Genomic DNA, 18,330 nt, shown 5'->3' on the forward strand with positions numbered 1-18,330 from the left:
CAAGCTCACCACACAGCTTGCCCTATCTGAGCAGCGTATGCCGATTTCTGAGCACAGCCTTCCCTTCTCACTTGCCCCTGCTCCAGCATGGGACACGGTCAGCATCCAAGAGCAGGCAGCAAGGGCCTGTCCTTGGAAACATAAAATATTATGGAATCTGCAGCAGTATTTACATGAAGCATTTGAGAAAGCACTTCTAGGGAATTTCTTCTTTCCATTTTGACTTAGTGCTATTTCCTACCACTTTCTAGTGCTTGGTTTTCCATTCTATCACTGACACAGCCTTCCAGTATTTCTGCACAGCTGACTTGCAAATAGCAGCGTAGGAACATCGCTGCCTGCAGGATGTATCTGCCATTTCATAAGAAAGAAGTCTTTCACAAACACTGTTTGCTTAACCATCAGAAGCATCTGCTTGTCACATTCAGAGATCACAATACGTTCAGGAAACAGTCACACGGATCTGAAGTGGAGTCTCAGAAATTCAAATAAATCATGAAGTGCCCTTTGACTGTCGACACTCTTCAGGAGGGAGCCCAGCACTGGTTCAAGACACTTCAGTTCTGTACCAGCACCAGCCTCGGAGAGAGCCACGAGAGAGACATTTCTTTTGTTCTCCTCGTGAATAAGTCCATCCTAACGCTGCCGTTTGTTTTTATAAATCCAATTCAATTTCTAGCTTTAATTTCATTCCAAGTTTCTCTCTCATTAGCTTCTCCAAAAAGAAGGCAGCTTTGAAGTTGGACAGTTCAAAACACTCTGATTTTAAAACTTTATACAATTATTTTGTGTGAAAAATATGAAGCAGTAAGATCACAGTGGCCATAGTTTAGACTAGAGTACCATAACCTACCAGCCCCAAATACTCCATATGTGTGTTCGATTTGGTTTGATATGCTACTTATAACCTTACCTTGAAGTTCTAGAACTATTAAACAAATAGTAATAACTACAAAAAAGGGAAAAATACCACCGCCATTCCCACCCTACAAACTGGGAGAAGCATTGCTGCTGTGCCACCTCAGACACAAGTTGAACCCCAGCACAACCCTGCCAAGGAACTCTTGCTCCTGGTACGAGCAGCAGCATCCTCTCCCTTTTAAGAATGATTTTTCCCCTTGGAAACAGATCCTGGTCAGATTTTGTTCAGAAAAGAAGGATCTGTTAGACAACTATGTTGCAAAAATAATGCCATGTTCTGAGTGAGTCATTACTTGTACATTTCCGATTTTTCAGCACAATAAGAACTTAATTTCCACAAGCACAGGCAAGAGTGCAAGGAATAAAAAAACAACAACAAAATCCACCTTCTCCATTAGTCCAGCAGCTATCTATGAACTGCTCCAAGAGGTCTTCCAAAAATAGCCTAATAGCTTTCCTTGGGAACTCCAGACCAATGACCAGCACCAGGTCCTCAGCAAGCTGCAGGGGGGAGGGAGGAAAAACAGGGGGTCCAGTATGTTCCAATCACTTTCCTTATCTTCTGGTATCGATAAGACCTTCCCCTTACACATATCAGACTGCAGGATATTGAAGGGGGAAAAAAAAAGTCTGTAACTAAATAAATTTAGTCACAATATTGAGAAAATAGCAAGAATGCAATAAGCAAAATATTCCAATCAAACATTCGGTCAAGATGTAGTCTCTAAAGTAGTAGCTTCAGAACACAGTGTTAAATACAACATACACTGTTGTATAATCTTTTGCAACAACACAGGATGAGGAAATAATTCCCAGAACAAGTCTTTCTTTCACTAGAAGAAGATAATATTAACTAAAATTTTGATTTCTGTTTTATATATATACAAATATTTTAAATTAATGCTCTAGTGAATTAAAAAGAGGACAAAATCTGAAATGTCAATGCAGTTACCTATAGTGACATGCAAAACACTTAGGAGTATATGTTAGACTTTGGGTGTGTAGCACATAAATAAATTTCCTATAATATTGACAGAAAAAGCCCTCAATAAAATTTCTAAGTTACAGCAAGAGTTTACGTTCATGTTCTTACCAATAAAATTCATTTGCAAAATCCTCAGCAAGAAACCCTAAATACATCACTTATATCCACTGGCATGTGGGCAGCATGCGACCCACACTTGTGCCCTAACAGCTATCCCACAATCTCCCAGCTTTTCCCCCATGGTAGGGAAAGCCTAAAAGTCGTGCTACCTTCTAAGGCACCATCGCCTGCAGCCACAGCACTGCTGCTCCCAGGGTCAGAGCAGCACAGAACAGGCAGCATCTCACTTCCCTGCCTAGAACAACCCCGTTGCCTGACAAAATAAATGTAAAGTTTTATGAAACAAGCATTTCCAACAGGGACAACAAAGCACACTTCTAGTATGAAAGTAAAGCTATTTTTCTGTATATTGAAGTATCAAAGCTTTTAGCTCTTAATGACAGTAACAATTCAGGGAAGCTGTTTTGGTGAGCTGCTCTCCGGAATTCAAAGCTTTTGCTCTGGAAATCCTGAATGAGAAAAAAGCATGGTGTCTACTTGGCTGTTTATCTTTAAATACTAATCCAGGATTCCCAGCTTTAATGCAAATTTGTTGGTTATGGGTTAAACTGCGGGCCTCACTCTGGAGAACGAGCCCATAGGAAATGGGTCTGCGATGGGTCCTTTGATTGCTGCAGGCTAGAAAAAAGGTTACAAGCTATGGCAACAGGCTTGGGGAATGCAGGGCTCTGCTGGCAGTGCAGCACCGAGGAAAAGTTACTGAAAGCTACTTGCAAGAACTACAGGATGCTTCTAAACTGAGTTGCTAGCTGGATCTCCTGGGCAAACTTTCACTGCATCTCCGCTATACCCATTCCAAGTAGGGTCTAATGCTGCCTCTTCTTATCCAGCAAAGTCAAGAATTCACACTCACGTCCCAAATCCTTGTCCTGCAAAGCAGGATTACACCACCTTGATCCATATATCCAAAAGCTTCCTTTACAAACCCAGACCTGTACACAATACCAAACAAGTATCAGAAACAAGGTAAGTTTGGCAGGGGAAGATCTCCCTGTCTTTAAGCGGCAGCTATTAAGTCTTTGTGAACTCTGCATCTTTTCCACAGAGAGGAAAAAACAAAAAACAAAAAACCACCACACTGTAGCTATACTAAAAGCCAAACACCTTAAGGGCACACTCCAAAATCCTGCTTGGATATGGCACATCATTTAACAATTTTTTAAAATGCCTCATATCAGATACTTCTATTGTTTTTAGTTTAACAAAATATCTCCACAAATGGATCGTCTCGTCTTGGCCAGAAGCCTAAAATTCAAATTGCACAGTATTAAGGAAATGTTAAAGAGCAGCATTGTGACTTTGTGAGAAGAGAAACATCACTGACCTGTTTAGTGAAGTTTTAGCAAATGAAAATAATTATTTAAAAGTTGGTGAGCAGCAGAAGGGTTTCGACAAATATTGCAAGGCACAACCAGAAAAAAAAAGGTAATTTCACATAAGGAATTAGGTCAGATGATTATGATTACACTGAAAGATAATTAAGATAAGGTTACTCAATTAACAGGCAGGATTAAAGATACACTTAAAATAGCATCATATGAGCTCCACCATGCACAAAGCACAGCAAAAACATTTCCAGACCCTGCCTGCAGCCAACGTGTCTCCTGCACACTAAGAACTCCTCCACTTGATTCATGTTGCATTTCTGAGCCACTTCAGGGGCTCCTTTGCTCTCATCACCACCTGAGATCAAAACTGCATCTGAAAGAAACAAATCAAACTTGCTCCCTTCATCTGAACGGGTCCAGCCCCTGAATGGCTTCTTTCTGCCTTCTAGTTGCCAGTTCTGGGGAGCAGCAAAACTCACCTACGTGGTAGGAACGAGACTAATCTGCTGCTTTACTTTGTAAATGCCTTATCCAAATTCCCACCAATTTGTGTTCACTACTGTATGTTTTGTGCTCCTTAAGCCAGCGGTTAATGGAGGAGAGGACAAAAGGTTTTTACACTTTGATTTAGTTTGCAAAACTGATTGGATAGATTGAGCCGCTTCCCCAGAACTTACTTAAATATGGTATTTTTAGTCATGTGATGAAATCTATTAGGAACTGAGGAAAAAAACCCAAATGTAAAACAAATAACTAAATATAAGGCTATCCAGCCAAAGATAACCCAGGGCTTATGTGATTCTGTTCATTGCGTCTGTCAAGAACATCCCGAATCCCTGCATAAAAGTCCTTGTGAAGGCTCAGCAGAGACAAGCAAACATTCAGAAACTCTCAGCAGCCCATTTCCTACCTCGGTACGCAGATTTACAGCTTCGTTTCTAAAGGCAGGAGGAGGTGAGCACTTTGCCGAGAACAGAGCTTTGGTCCACAAGTGAGAAGATGTTTCTAGAACAAGTTCTGGGAAATGTTTAAACCGTTCTCTGGTTTTACAAAGGATATTTAACATGTAAGCGAGCGGTCTCAAACCTCACGGGTCTCTGTTCAAGCCCACATTAATCACTTGTATTTTATGAATCCCAGCGCAGCTTCACTGCCATAAAATACGACTCAGCATCGCTAAGTTTGTGAATTTTTTAAATCGAGTTACAGATTTATGTCACAAGACATTATGTGAACGCTTAAATCTTAACCAACAAGGCAAAAAGACAGACACTAAATCACAAAAGCCTCCGCTGGTTAAACGTGTGAGCTTTTTTACGGTAACTTCATTTTGTGCACATTTCAAGCCTTCATCGTTTATTTTTGCCACGAGATACGAAAACGATTCAAAAATCTGAAGTGGAACCATGGTTGGGAAAACAACAATTTAGTCTCCATAATTCTACACCACTTAAAGATTTTCATATCCAAAATATTGTGGAAAGAATATTTGCTCTTTTAATTTTTATTTTTATTTTATAATTTCGGGGATATACAAAAGGTTTATTAAGCTACAGAATGAAACACAAAGTGACTTTTAGAGGCAGGCTTTTTTTTTTTTAATCTGATTCACAGAATTAGAAATTTCAGAGTTTATAAAATGGATGCATTTAAAAATAGACCGACACCAAATAACATTTAATCGCTGCCACTGGGGAAGAGCCCACTATTCTTACACTGTGTGCAACTCTGGCTGAAGTTTATCACCAGAAAAGCTTTAAAATGTTACAATCTACTCCTAAAAAGGCATGACCACATCAATGAGATTTTAAAAGCACTTAGCAGCTTACATTTAGGCTTGCTAGCATTAAACTGCAAACTGCGTATATCATTCTTCACACTGAAGAGATTAAGCATGGAACTTGTCTTATTTGAAAACATAATTAATAGGTGGAGGGTTTTTTCTTTTTCTTGTTGTAAAGTAGCAATTTAGGTTTTGCGAATGCAGTTCTCCACCTTCCACTGAATTCATGAGGAACGAAGCCCCACAGCTGCCATGATTCCAATTCTGAGGGCTTCAGCAACCCTAAATACGCCTTTACTCAAACAGAAATCCATTCATTTGAGCTCTACCCACGCTTAAAAAACACTCAGCCCAAGAAAGTCACTACAATAAGGGTAGGTTTCTTTTCTTGGGAGTTTTAAGGAAAACTGCAAATGCCTCCTAGCACTCCACCCACTGTGTTACAGGATATTCTGCCATAGACGTGGGAGGCTCATATGTGGAAGCTCCCAATGTAACTTCAGTCACTTTTTAAGTCAAGACCTCAAAAATCAGAAGAAATCTATTTTTTTGGAAGAGTTCAGGTTGGAAGGATTTTTTCCTTCAGATACATTTCACACATTTCGACCAGTCTTCTTCCTTACAGTGGTATCAGCATCCCCAAAGTGCCTCAAATCAGACATTTAAAAGGAATACTTAAAACTCTAAGACACACTCTACAATGGCTGATTGAAAAAAAAAAAAATATATATATATATATATACACACACATATATAAATACAAATATATATTCAAGCAGCTCTCTTCAGAAGAAAAAACAAAAGGTAGATTTCTTTTCCAGCTTATATGACAGAAGTCATCGTAGATATGGCAAGGAAAGCCTTGCTGTTGCTCTCTGTATCGAAAAAGCCACAGGCAAAGGGAAATTTCAAATCAGCCTTATCAAAATTTACATTCCTAGCCCATAAATTTGATCACATACAGATTTCTTCACATCTCAAAAATATTTTCCCAAACTCCAAGTTCTGTAAATGTAGCCAACAACTGTTTCATTTCCCTGAGTTTTCATGTTCCTGCGGAGATTTTTTTTTATGGCTTCGTTACATTTTGTTTCAAATTACACTTAATTAAGCCATCTGTTGGTTCAAACTATGAGAAAGAACATAACTGTCACTGTGAGACAGGACACGGACAGCCACCTAACCAGGAAGGCTGAGCGGTGGCTCTGCAATATGTGGGACACAGAAGGTGCCCAACGTGCTCATCTCCACCAGAGGTGGAGAGATGCAGGTGTGCTTCAGCAGCCATTCCAACAAGCAGCTTTTAGGCATTTAAGAACAGCAACAACAGCAGGAAGCAATCAAATGAAAACAAAGCAAAGACACTCCAGAACTCTGCACTTTCAACCAGATAGAGACTGGTTCCAGTAAGCACTGCTAGCAAAATGCCAGCATTTTCCCACTTCAACAACATACTCTCCCAGGTCTCAAGCCTCTCTACAAACACCATTTCTGTGCAGCTCTGGTCAGAAGGAAACGATGTTGGTGTTCAAATAGAAATCCTAACTCGGAGCATGACTTGCCCACTGAAATGGAGAGTTCTGGTCCTCTGCCCTAAACACCAGCCCACGTGAAGACTACTGACACCCTCTCAGGCAGCTCTTGGAGAGGCCAGAAAATCATCTTACACTCTGAAGGCGGCCTCCAAGAGCCAAAAACCAAAAGTGGAAAAACTCTTTGTGTTTATTTTGAATTCTAGATATCATAGCTTGCAAGGTTTAACTCTGCTCTCCATTTAGCTTTAAAAAATGTATGAAGTATCAAAGTTTCTCCTCAATTTACATTGATCTAGTCACTTCTGACAGCACTGACGATGGTCCCATTTACACCCTGCATGTCTTCTGAAGTGTTGAAGCTAGCCTAGCTCCAACCAACAGTACCCTTTTGCAAAGCTGAGATGACTGAGGTGCACCTTAAAAAATCTATTGCAAACATCAGCAACCAAGGACCCATTTCAGCCACAGCCCCTGGACAGTGGCAGTGGGGAGGGCACACCGTCAAGCATATTTGCCAGCTAGGGACAGTTCTGCTTGGGGAGATGTGTGACTGAGAGCAGATTAGAAATGAGCCCTTGCTGTAAGCAAAGCAGCCCAAATAATACAGCTGTCTCATCTGGATGTGCCCTGCAGCACTGCTGCTGATGACCATGTGCAGAAAAGGGGTGCAAGAATGAATTATCAGCAGGGATTCCTGCACCTTACAAACCCTGCACCACTCATGGCACATTAGCTGTGACTTGTGATTACCTCTGGAAGAAGCAGCTGCTCCAATTACCATAACCTTCTCCCAGCACGTCCATAATGAATGTGGGTATTTTCTCTAATTTGCTCTTCTTTCAAAAGAACAGAAAAATCTCAGTTTTTGTGCTATTGTTTTAAAACAATACTACTGACAAACACTGCTGTTCCCACCCCACCTCCCCTTGTAACCCACTGGGCTCTTTGCTTGGCAACCTCAGAAGTTTTGTTTTGTTTATTCTGCCATATTGCCTGAAGTATACAGAATTATTCAGGAAAACAAAACAACAACAAAACCCAACAAGCTGTTGTGAAATTTCCAGAACCAGACTGCATCATTTCCCCTGTTCAATTGCTTTGGAAGTGTTCACCACACCAGATCATTCACAGCAGTGATTCAAACAATTCCATGAAGGCTTCTATCATGTCGCTGCAAGACTATGATCTTCAACATCCACTCATCCTATTTTAGCTAAGGCAAACAGGAATGATGCTTTAGCTCATTTACTACACAACTGCAATTCATATAAAAGCCTACTTTAGCATTTATATTTAAAGCACAGTGTAAAAGTCTATCTGGCAGGGTAGGTTTCAAAGTTTGCAGAATCATTTATTTGTTACACCAACATCTTTGTTCCATGTGCCAAAGTATAATCTTGTACTTAGTGCCATTATAAAAGCAGACCATAATACCTGTACCCATTTCTTTCTGAACGGGCATTTTAGAGAACTATGTTGATGTTTAAAACTGATGTAGGAAAATTCACTGAGGCTTAGCATTAAGGTGAAGGAAAAGATACAAATACAGTACTGTGTTTTCCATTAGACGTCCACCAATTATTTCTCACTTTCTGCCCAATATTTTAAAGTGTTTTTTAAATTTCATCTCAAATTGCCTTGGCAAGTTTTATACTTCAACAAACACAAAATTTCTTCAAAGAAAAACCTTTTCTGATTGTCCAAATGTGACTTTATGCTAGTCATATCTGGCAGTTAACCACAGTCCCTGAGCACGTGTAACAGTTCGATTAACTCTATCATCTGCTGATCTCTGCAATATCCTCTTTTTTTGCAGACAGATTTTTACAATATCAGATAAGCCTTTGGAAACATGAAAACAATACTGAGTTCTAGCACAGCAATGATTTCCATTAGACAAATAAGCTTTAATGGAGAGGGCTGAGTGCACTGCTCCTCACAGACCATCCTGCTGAACAACAGCGTAGCTACAAGCTGAACAGTGCAATCAATAAATTATAGAGGTAAGCTGTTCCCACGTAGTTTTAAGGCTAAAATAAATTACAGCAGCTGCACAATAAAGAAAAAAAGGAGCCAAGAAAATAAGCAGCCCTCTGGAGTCCAACTCAGAGTTGAAAAGCCTCTCTCTCATCTCACACAGAGCATTTTGGAGTATGGTCTGTATTTTAGCCTAGATTTATTCGGCTATTGAAATTACTGCCATCTTTATACAGTAAAGTTAAATAACGACAAGAAATGTTTCCAAAACTTGTATGGATCTTCCTTGTGTCTCTGAACTGAGATGCACACCATGCCAGCAGCAAGTTTTTAACCAGAAGCTTAGTGACTATAGCAGAAACATCCCCATTGAAGAATGCCCCAGTTGCACACTCAGTATGTCACCGTCACCCTGAGGAATGCTTGTACAAAATAATGACCCCAAGCCTCTGCCATGCAAACTGGCAGCCACACTCATTTCCAAAATGCAAACTTACCCACTGTTACAAACAAAGTAGTGATATTCATGCAGCAACAGTGCATGTTTGAGATCACCATGCAAATGGTTTTGTATTACAGCCATTGATGTATTTTAGAGATCAGGATGGCACAGCTTATCCATTAAATTAACAAATCACTTACATATGTAACATTGTCCCCTTCATACACATTTTAGCAATAAAGCTTATTAATCCCAGTAGCAGTTCTAAATATAAAGTTTCCTATAATATCAAGAATAGTCAAATGTTGAAATAGTTTTAAATCAAACAAGCGTGAACATGAACTGTGAACACAGGAGCACACTGGGTGACTTGAGGCAATCTGTGCAGGAATGTAGAACAAGCAGTTTCCTTTTGAAACCCCATAGCATGAAAGGACTAGCAGCTCCAGCAGCAGCCGGAGCCCAGCCTTCCCACCGGCTGGAGCAGCACAGTTACATTGCTGCCACTGCAGCCTGTTGAACTTCCCCAGGCTCTTACCTATCCACGGAAACCTAAGAGCACAGAAACTGAAGGCAATTCAGTACAACCCAGCCCCAGTGCTTGACCATCCCTCCCTGCCTGGCTCACATCCCAACTCAGAGGTGGGTTAGATGCTTATAGTTCAGTACTGCAACTCCTGTGTGACTGATATTTGCTTTGAAATAAATTACCTTTACAGTGGTACTTTCAATCTTTGTATTTCATCTTTCATTAAAAAAAATGTAAAATATTATGACAGTCAAATAAAGTAATTTTAACCAACAGCTGAATACAAAAGAAATTTGTTCCTTCTCACTGGGCAGCAACATCAGCTTGATCCTCAGGACACGACCTCTGAGGGAGACACAGTGCCCAAGTGAAGGCACAAAAGCTCAGTACTGTACACAGCTCCCTTCTGTACCTGCAGCACTTTGAAGAAGACAACAACACAGTTAAGGTTCCAGGCCTCAGGTTTGTTTACCATGTGTCAGCTTACCAGCAGATCTACTTCTCTATGTTCTGTACAAATAAATAATTACTTGTCCATGCACTACAAAGATAATCTTCCAAGCATGAAACTGCTGTCTACAGACAGATCTACTGATCCCAATTATCACCAATCTGTCAGCAGCAGCACAAGTCTCTGTGCTGGCGTCATTTAGAACATCACCTCTCTGGAACAATCTGAAAACCCACATCACCACAATGCTTTTCTATCATTTGGTTTTGCAGTTTAAAAAGAGGCTCTTTTTTTATTTTTCTGCTTAGAGTGGGCAGGGGCACGGTGATATATTAACAGAACAATAATTCTTTCCTTCTAGCAGAATGAAAACATCATTCAAATAGGTGCAACCCTACATATCTAATTGGTGAGAGAGGTTCATAGCACACCTACAGCACAAATCCACTCGGGAAAAGAACCTCCACACGCTCTAACTTTGCAGAAGCTATAAGGTAGGTATTTCTACTACAGCTAATTTCTTAAACCAGAAATGCTCACTATGCATATTTCTGGGTAGAATAACTTCATCTTATGGATAATATAGGTATATTTAATTTTATACTTCTTCCAATACCTCTACTGCCAAATTATGAAGTCATCTCTATTATAAGAAACATTCCATAATCAATAGCTACTTGCGTTACTTCTCAGCTTCAGTTTTGCCAAAAATAAGAAACTGCTGTGTAACCCTCAACTTGCATTCTGTAATAGTAAATTAAAATAAGTTTGTCTAATGGTTCTTGCCACTGATATTCAATAGAGCTCCAGCTTACAAACAATGCAGAAAACTATTTAACGTAACTAATTATATTGCAAATGACCAGCCGAAAGGATCATTCACATTGGAAAAGACTTCAGGTGGTCACTTAATTAATATCAAACATAGAAATGTTGAAGTAATCCTTTGTGAGATTACTTCTGAAGAAAGAGCAACTCCACTCTGACAGCATGCATTAAATTAAAGCTAAATGCACTCTCTCAAACAACCTTATATCCACACAGAAATGTTAGAGTTCCTTTTTTACTATACAGAATAGAGATACAAAGTGTTCTTAAAATACACAGAACTCCCCCACTGCTCTGACAATACCTAAGCTGCTTAGGATCTAAATGGATGAACTTGAAAGACCTTAAACTCAGGGGAAAACAGCAGCTGCCAGAATTTTGACATCACTGATGGGGAAATACTTTGAAATTCACTTTTGGAGGGAAATTGCAAGTACTTCCTCCTTTCCCTTTATAGATACTAAACTCTTCCTGTGTATTACAGAAATGTGTATTTCAGTTGTCTAGAGCCAAAAACAAATAAAGAAACAAAACAAAAAAAAAAAAAAAAAAAAAAAAAAAACCACATACACACAAAAGATAACCAAAATGAAGAAAGAACCAGAGCTCCTGGCACAAAAAAAATCAGAACCTGTACAAATCAACAGATACTATACTATATACAGGTACTATAGCTGACTCAAGAACAGGCTTCTGAATACAGTGTAATTAGTGAAACTACACACCTGGCATGAAATATCAACATTGCCACCAATAAGCAGGTTAATAAGCAAGGGTAAGCTCATTAGAGAACTAAGAAGTGAACCTGTAACACCTCCAGAAGCACAAACAATCAAGAAGGCAGACACTTGAAACTTGAAACAGTCCTTGCTATCTGCCTCTAAACACTAAGTGTGCTATGGCAATGCTAGTGACCACAGCCCAGCATTAACCACTTTAGCCTACTATTAAATGGACACAATATAGAAGTCAAAACCAGCATAAAAAAATGTCTGTGGTACTACTTCTGCAGAACTGTTTGAGGGCATACTATGAGAAATGACAGCTTGGGTTCAGTCTGCTCAATAAACTCTGCATGCTGGTAACTGGCATCTATCAGCATCTGTAGCAAAAGAAGCCGACATAAAAAACCCAGCGATGGGTCAAAGTGTGCTGGTGGGTACGACTCACTGGATCCAGAGAGTGCCAGTAGCAGAGATCCTGGGATGGCAGAACCCAGCTGGTGGTAAGTGGCAGATCTGCGATTATCTCCTTTCTCAAGAGTGAACCAAAGCTCACATGTATTGGAAGAAAAGGAAGAACACTTTTGTACAAGATGCTTCTCTAACAGATCACAGGTTTCAGAAAAGCAAGCTGCTCATATTTCTATAGCAAAGTGACAAAAACATTGAAGTTAGCTATAGAATAGTAATAATTCTTGCTATTTCCAAGTGAATTGCACAGACCCTTCACCAACAATGACTGAAAAAAATAAAACCCACCCTACTATTCACTGAATTTTATTGGCAGCCTCGCTTCTAGGAATGCAACCAGCCCCTACCATATGAGATAGCTGCTCTGCACTGAATGGCAATAGCTTCAAAATGAGCATTTGCCAGATATAAATACGTTTCTTCAAGAGCCAAAGCAAAGAGATTACACACTATTAGAATAAAACACAAATCACTACTTATTTGTTTAGACAAACTGCATCCCTCCTTCTTCAATTAGTAGACAATTGCTTTGATAGAGAAACTTGTACATGCTACGCTAAGTGAGTTCTGAGACACAGTGTTCTACATTGCCTCCCCCCAGAGATCCCCAGAGCGCATCAGGAGTGCACGAGGTCTCACTCCCATTCACACTGCAGCTGTGTGCAATGCACTCCTGGCAGTGGATGATATGGAGGAAGATGGTATTGGTAATCACTGCTTTGTTGCCTAAAAATTGGTACATATCTGGGAAGGCAACAAAAGGAGACATCCACTATGTATGCGAAGACAAAATACACATATGCTTTTTCTAGATAATATTCTACAATTAAATAACACAAGAAGGGGGATCTGTGTTACTGCAACTTATTTACAGAGCGTTAAAAAATCAACTACTGGCAGAAGTTCTCAAGTCATTCAACAGCAACAACTCTCTAAAAGTTGCCTAATAAAGACAGCAGCAAAAATGGCATATTTTTAATTTTGATACCACTTATCATCTTAAAGTTAAAACTCCTTTGTGGACTCAATCTGGAATCTATCAGGATAACAAACCCTTTTAACCAGCTGGAAAGAGAACTCCCTACACTCCAATTGCTTTTGTTTACAGGGTTGTAAATAGTGCTATTCAAAGATTTATTTACAGTTATTTGAGCAAGAGCTTTGAACTACACACAGAAGCAAGCACCAGGTTCTAAACAAGAAGCATATAGACCATATGAAAAGAATGGAGAGAGGACAAGCACATTCCCAGTATATGAGAAATTGTTAAGTTTTAAATAAGGTAGCAGGTTATTAAGCAGTTGTGAAACTGTCCTGACTTCTTTACACTCTTTGGTAAGGAATATTTCTAAGAATACATTAGCCATGTAAGTACATCTATTGAAAATACCAAGTTCTGCATCTTTATAATAGGGAACTAGATTTTCCAAATCAATTCTCTATATCACATAAGCCTGAATGCTTTAATTCTCAACTATACCATCACATAAGAGTGCACTGTCACTACTTATCTGTTAGTTTCTTCTGCTGTCTAGGGATCTAGCCAAACTAACTCATACAATATGCTCTACAAAATGCTGGGTGCATGTGGACAGCTGGAAGGTTCACAGATAATGAGCCTAAAGGTCCCCATGAGGGAATGGCTCTGCAGTCCCACTAGCAAATGTCAAAGGCAGAGTTCTAAACAGTCAGAATGCCAATGACCCAGTCTTCCTTACTTAAGGTAATTTCATTAACAGGCATTAAGCTCAGTCTCCTGCCTTCCCCAATGTTGCAAAACAGTGGGTCAGAATTTCATACTCAGAACATGAAATAAAATGTAAAGGACCAAAGCACCAAACATGGGATGGGCACCACTGAACATCTACCACCCTGTAAAACAAGCCAACTATCCAGTGTGAGAATCAGCTGTGACAGTGCTTTCCCTTCAAGCATTCTCAAATTCCCAACTCCTGACAAGTTAGAGAATGTTCTAAAATAAGTTAACTCTTCTTAGTTTTATAACCATTTATGTGTCTTGTGTTGTTCTTAGTGTCAGTTAGCTCCCGTCTTCATACACTTCTTCTCATTTCTGGCCCAAACACTGAGCTCTGCTTCTTCCCTTTCTCCCCTCCAGTCTCTTTAACATGCCAGTGGCTCCCATATGCCAAATGCTGCAGAACATTTGAGAAATATATTGACAATCCCCTACATCCAGACAAAAACAAAGCCCTGCTGTCCAGATGAATCTCCCAAAGGAAAAGCAAAGAAGCCTTTCTCCTGCTGCTAAGGGGAAGAGCATATCATCATTGCTTCCACAAACAGGCTAGAAATTTGTCTGGAGAGCATAAAGATTATTTCCTCTACTTGCTCCTTCTAGGTACACTGAGAACGCTCACTGTCACTGAGGCTGTGCTCTCCCAGCCTCTCCTTTGGGCTCTTTTCCACATTTAGCAGCTTCAGTCTCTTTCCAAAACGGTAGAAGGATGGAAGCAACATTGCTCGACAGTTTCACTGCTGCCCAGGGCCTTCCAGACAGCAATTCAGTACCCTGAAATCTCAAAGGACCACAGCATTACTTTAAGAAACTACTTACTGCCCTTTAGAGACTTTCAAATTTTGGATATTTCACACATCCACCTTGGTGAGAACCCTTCTAAATTAGCTTGTAGAAGAACCAGCTGAAAAGGCTTTAAAAATTATGACACTGCTAATTACACTTCAAACAGACATTTTCAGTTACTCATGCCAGAGGAATCTCAGAGAAAAGGCTTATTGGAGAGGAATGTAGTAAACAAAAATCCTTCCTGAATACCTAACAAGAACGACAAATAGTGAACCAGAGAGAAAGGAAACATCATATCCTACAAGTGTTAAGATACTTGAGATAAGGGGAACATTGTATACCTTGACAGAGGTAAGGCAGTATCGATTTTTCAAATCAGAACTCAAGGTGGAATCAAAATGATGCCACCTGCCACTTGTACTACAGAAACATCCCTGAACTTTGCATTTTATGTGCTGCAGCATCTGCCTTCACAGAGAGAAAATGTTTCAGCCTCAAAAGAAAAGAAAAACAACAAACAAAAAAAAACCAAGAAGTTCCCCGAAGCTTCACCACAACAGTCGCAACACATCCCCTACCCCTATCAACTTGCACATTTCACCAAAGTTATGAGGAAATAAAGCGAACCAGAAGGAGGAGGACACTGCTTATCATGTGATTCCAGAAATATTCCCTAGAGAGTGGGCTTATTCCTATCTCACATTAAGCAACAAAACCCTTGTCTCTCTGGACGAGCATCAGCCACAGCTCTGGCCAAGGAGGCTTAGCAGCAGAAGGCGGCCACCCCCAAGCCATATGCTGTCCCACAGAGCCAACCTTCAGCCCTTCCCAAAGGTGATCACAGTCCTGTTGTCAGACACCTGACAGGATCCAAGAATTCCCAGCACCTGTTTCTAGCACTTAGTCCTATGTATTTTGGGGCTTGTCACAGTCTCACAGTGCGATGGCTTTTTCCACCTGTTGCAATTGTAAATCCATGCTTAACTTCATAGAAAGCTTTATCAGTAAGTGATGCACAAGCGCCCCAAATGCAGAAATACTGACAGAAGTCTCTCTTTACCCACTAAGAACATAACACCAACTCCAACACGCCCCTTCCCAAGTAATATTCTGGGCACAGGCCACCTCTTACCTGATTTTGTAATTGGGTAGGGTGTGCTTGCGCTTGATAACCTTCTTGAACTGATTGACAATGATGGAAGTGAGCTGAGGCATGGGCCTCCCTTCAAACTGTGACTTGACTTCGAAGACAATCAGGGGGTCATCCATGAAGGAGAAGTACCAGTGCGTGAAAGGCAGGCGGGTGAAGACCAGCTTCAGCTTGCCCATCACCCGGGACAGCTTGACAAAGAGGTAGGCCGACTTGCCAAAGACCAGGTCCGCGTCGATGGCCAGATGGAAGCCGCCGTTGTACTCCAGGTCCACCTCAAAGCCCAGCTCCTCGGGACAGCCCTCCTCGCTGCTCACCACGGGCCGGATGAGCCGGACGGCCTTGAAGACGGGCAGGACGTTGCCCAGATACACGTCCCGAAGGCTCAACCCCTCCAACACCTTCCCCGTCATCTTGGTCTGCAGCAGCTCCTCGAACTCCACTTTGATCTTTTTGGTCACCCAGTTCCTCACTAAGGCCGTGTCCCGGAGCTCCCTGAAGAGGAAGAGGAAGATGGCGTTGAGGAAATGGCACGTCTCCTCGCTGGACGTAGGCTCCGGGCCGGGCTCGGGCTGCTGGGCCGGCTTGGTGCCGGGCTCCGGGCCCGCCGAAGGAGCTGAGGCGGCGGGGGCCGAGGCCGGGGCCGGCTCCGGGGCCGCCTGTCCGCCCGCGGGCTCGGTGCCACGCAGATAGTCCTTCAGGCTGCGGCCGGCCGCGACTCGGGCGTAGACGAGGCCGTCGTCGGCTCCGGTCCCGCCGGGGGGCTGCGGGGCTTTCCTATAGAGGAGCAGCAGCTGCAGCAGCAGCGTGAGGAGACAGCCGGCCAGCGCCGAGAGCAGGATGGCGTACACCGGCAGCATCCTCACCCCCCAGCGCGCCTCCCTCCACTCACGGCCCCGCGCTTAACGGCCCGAGGCTGCCAGCTGCCGGGCCGCCGCTCCTCGCGTGCCGCCGCCTCATCCGGGTCCACCCCGCGGCGGCCCGGCGGCGGCGGCGGCGGCGGCGGCAGGGGCGTAGGGGGCGGGGCCGGCCCGCCCTCCGCGCGATGCTATTGGCGGAGAAGGGAAGGTCCCGTAGGGAGCGTCACGGTGCCGGGCGGTATGGCGTCACTGTGCGGCGTGCGCATGCGCGGGGGTGGGAGGAACGGGAATGGCAGCGGGGCGCTGGGAATGGATGCGGGGCGGGCGGCTGTCGGGGGATGGGACGGGGCTGTCGGCCAGGGGCGGTGTTCGGAGACGAGCAGCTGGCTGGTGGGTTCTGAGTGAAATCCCACTGGAGAGAGCTCGAGGTGCACGGAGGTGCCGGGATTCCTTAGAAGCCCCTTTGCTGATGAGAGAAGTTGGGGGCGAATCTTGAAACGCGAAGTGTTCTCAAGCTCTGTCGGTGGTGATGAGACATGAACCTGTTTCTGTGGTCCTCAGCTCACACATTTTTACCGACAGAGCCAGTTGAAATCGCAGACAGGAGAAGAAAATGTGAAATTTAAGTGCTGGGAGGATAAAGCCTCCCTCCCCCCTTCTTGCATAATGTCTATGGGATGGGAGGATTGAAAAGCTCTTAATGATGCAGAGCTGTGGTTTGAAACTAGAGATTCAGTGTATGAATTTTTTATAGGTCTTGTGACTGGAAGTTGAAATGCCTGGGTGTTTAACAGAGCATTTCTATAGAAATACCAGAGAGGTCATTAGTACAGAATTGGCTCTGCTCTGTTACAGGCCTTTAGCATGGCTAATACGGGCATATGCAGTAAGAAAGTTTTTGAATTTGCAACTAAATGGCTTTTCAGGAAAGGAATAATATATTCAGAGTGGCAATAGCAGCTTTAGTTTGGGGTCAGGAGGAACATCAGGTTAAAAAAAAAAAACCTTTTTCAGGTGTTTCATTTGAGCTTTTTCCTCTGTTAAACAAGCAAAAGAGAAAAATTGGCACATTTTATGCACCTGATGGCAGCTTAAAATCTGAAGCACTGAGCTCAGTAATCACTTTTATCCTTTCCCAGGAACGTTTTTATCAAGAGCTGTGTAATCTTGGAGGCACGTTATGAAGCAAGAATTGGATGGGTTTCAGCATTTTCAATGACAAGGACAGAATATCAGAATTAGCAGCAAATATTATTAACACGAATGGAAAAAGGGCATGCAAAAATGTTGTATAACATTAGGTTGGATTGAAATGATTCGAGAGAGAAAAGAAAATCATGTTATGTGACAGGGAAAAAGGGTTCATCTCCGTACCATCTGGAAAGGGTCTCAAGGCGTTTATGGCTTTGGCTTCAGTTTAGAAATTACTGTTTGCATTTTCTGGAGGCCTGGATAAATAGAAAGGTGCATGCAGTCATTCAGTTTCCACTCTGGTTACACAGCTGTATGGAATATACTCACCTGCTTGTTCTTTGCACAGCTGTAAATTATTAAATAGGATGCTGCACATGCATAAGTTAGACCTGATGTGCATGGTTGTTTTTTTTTTTTTTTTTTAATGTGAGAATTATTTGTTAAAGGGAATATTTCACCTATATGTAGGCAAGAAAAATACTCAGAAAA

The 18,330-nt window shown here is 42.0% G+C and overlaps 1 protein-coding gene across 1 annotated transcript in view; it reads right to left on the reverse strand.

Moving 5' to 3' along the window:
* Positions 1 to 16,671, reverse strand: part of PDZD8 (PDZ domain containing 8) — a 50,793-nt gene extending 34,122 nt beyond the window's left edge. The window contains 1 exon segment of the mRNA XM_042863859.1: positions 15,770 to 16,671. Within this exon segment, the coding sequence (XP_042719793.1) occupies positions 15,770 to 16,647 (878 nt within the window). The 5' untranslated portion in view covers positions 16,648 to 16,671.
* Between the last annotated feature and the right edge of the window lie 1,659 nt (positions 16,672 to 18,330).

The sequence above is a fragment of the Lagopus leucura genome, unplaced genomic scaffold, assembly GCF_019238085.1.
Source record: "Lagopus leucura isolate 7727_CA_CO unplaced genomic scaffold, USGS_WTPT01 Super-Scaffold_741, whole genome shotgun sequence".
Lineage (NCBI taxonomy): Eukaryota > Metazoa > Chordata > Aves > Galliformes > Phasianidae > Lagopus > Lagopus leucura.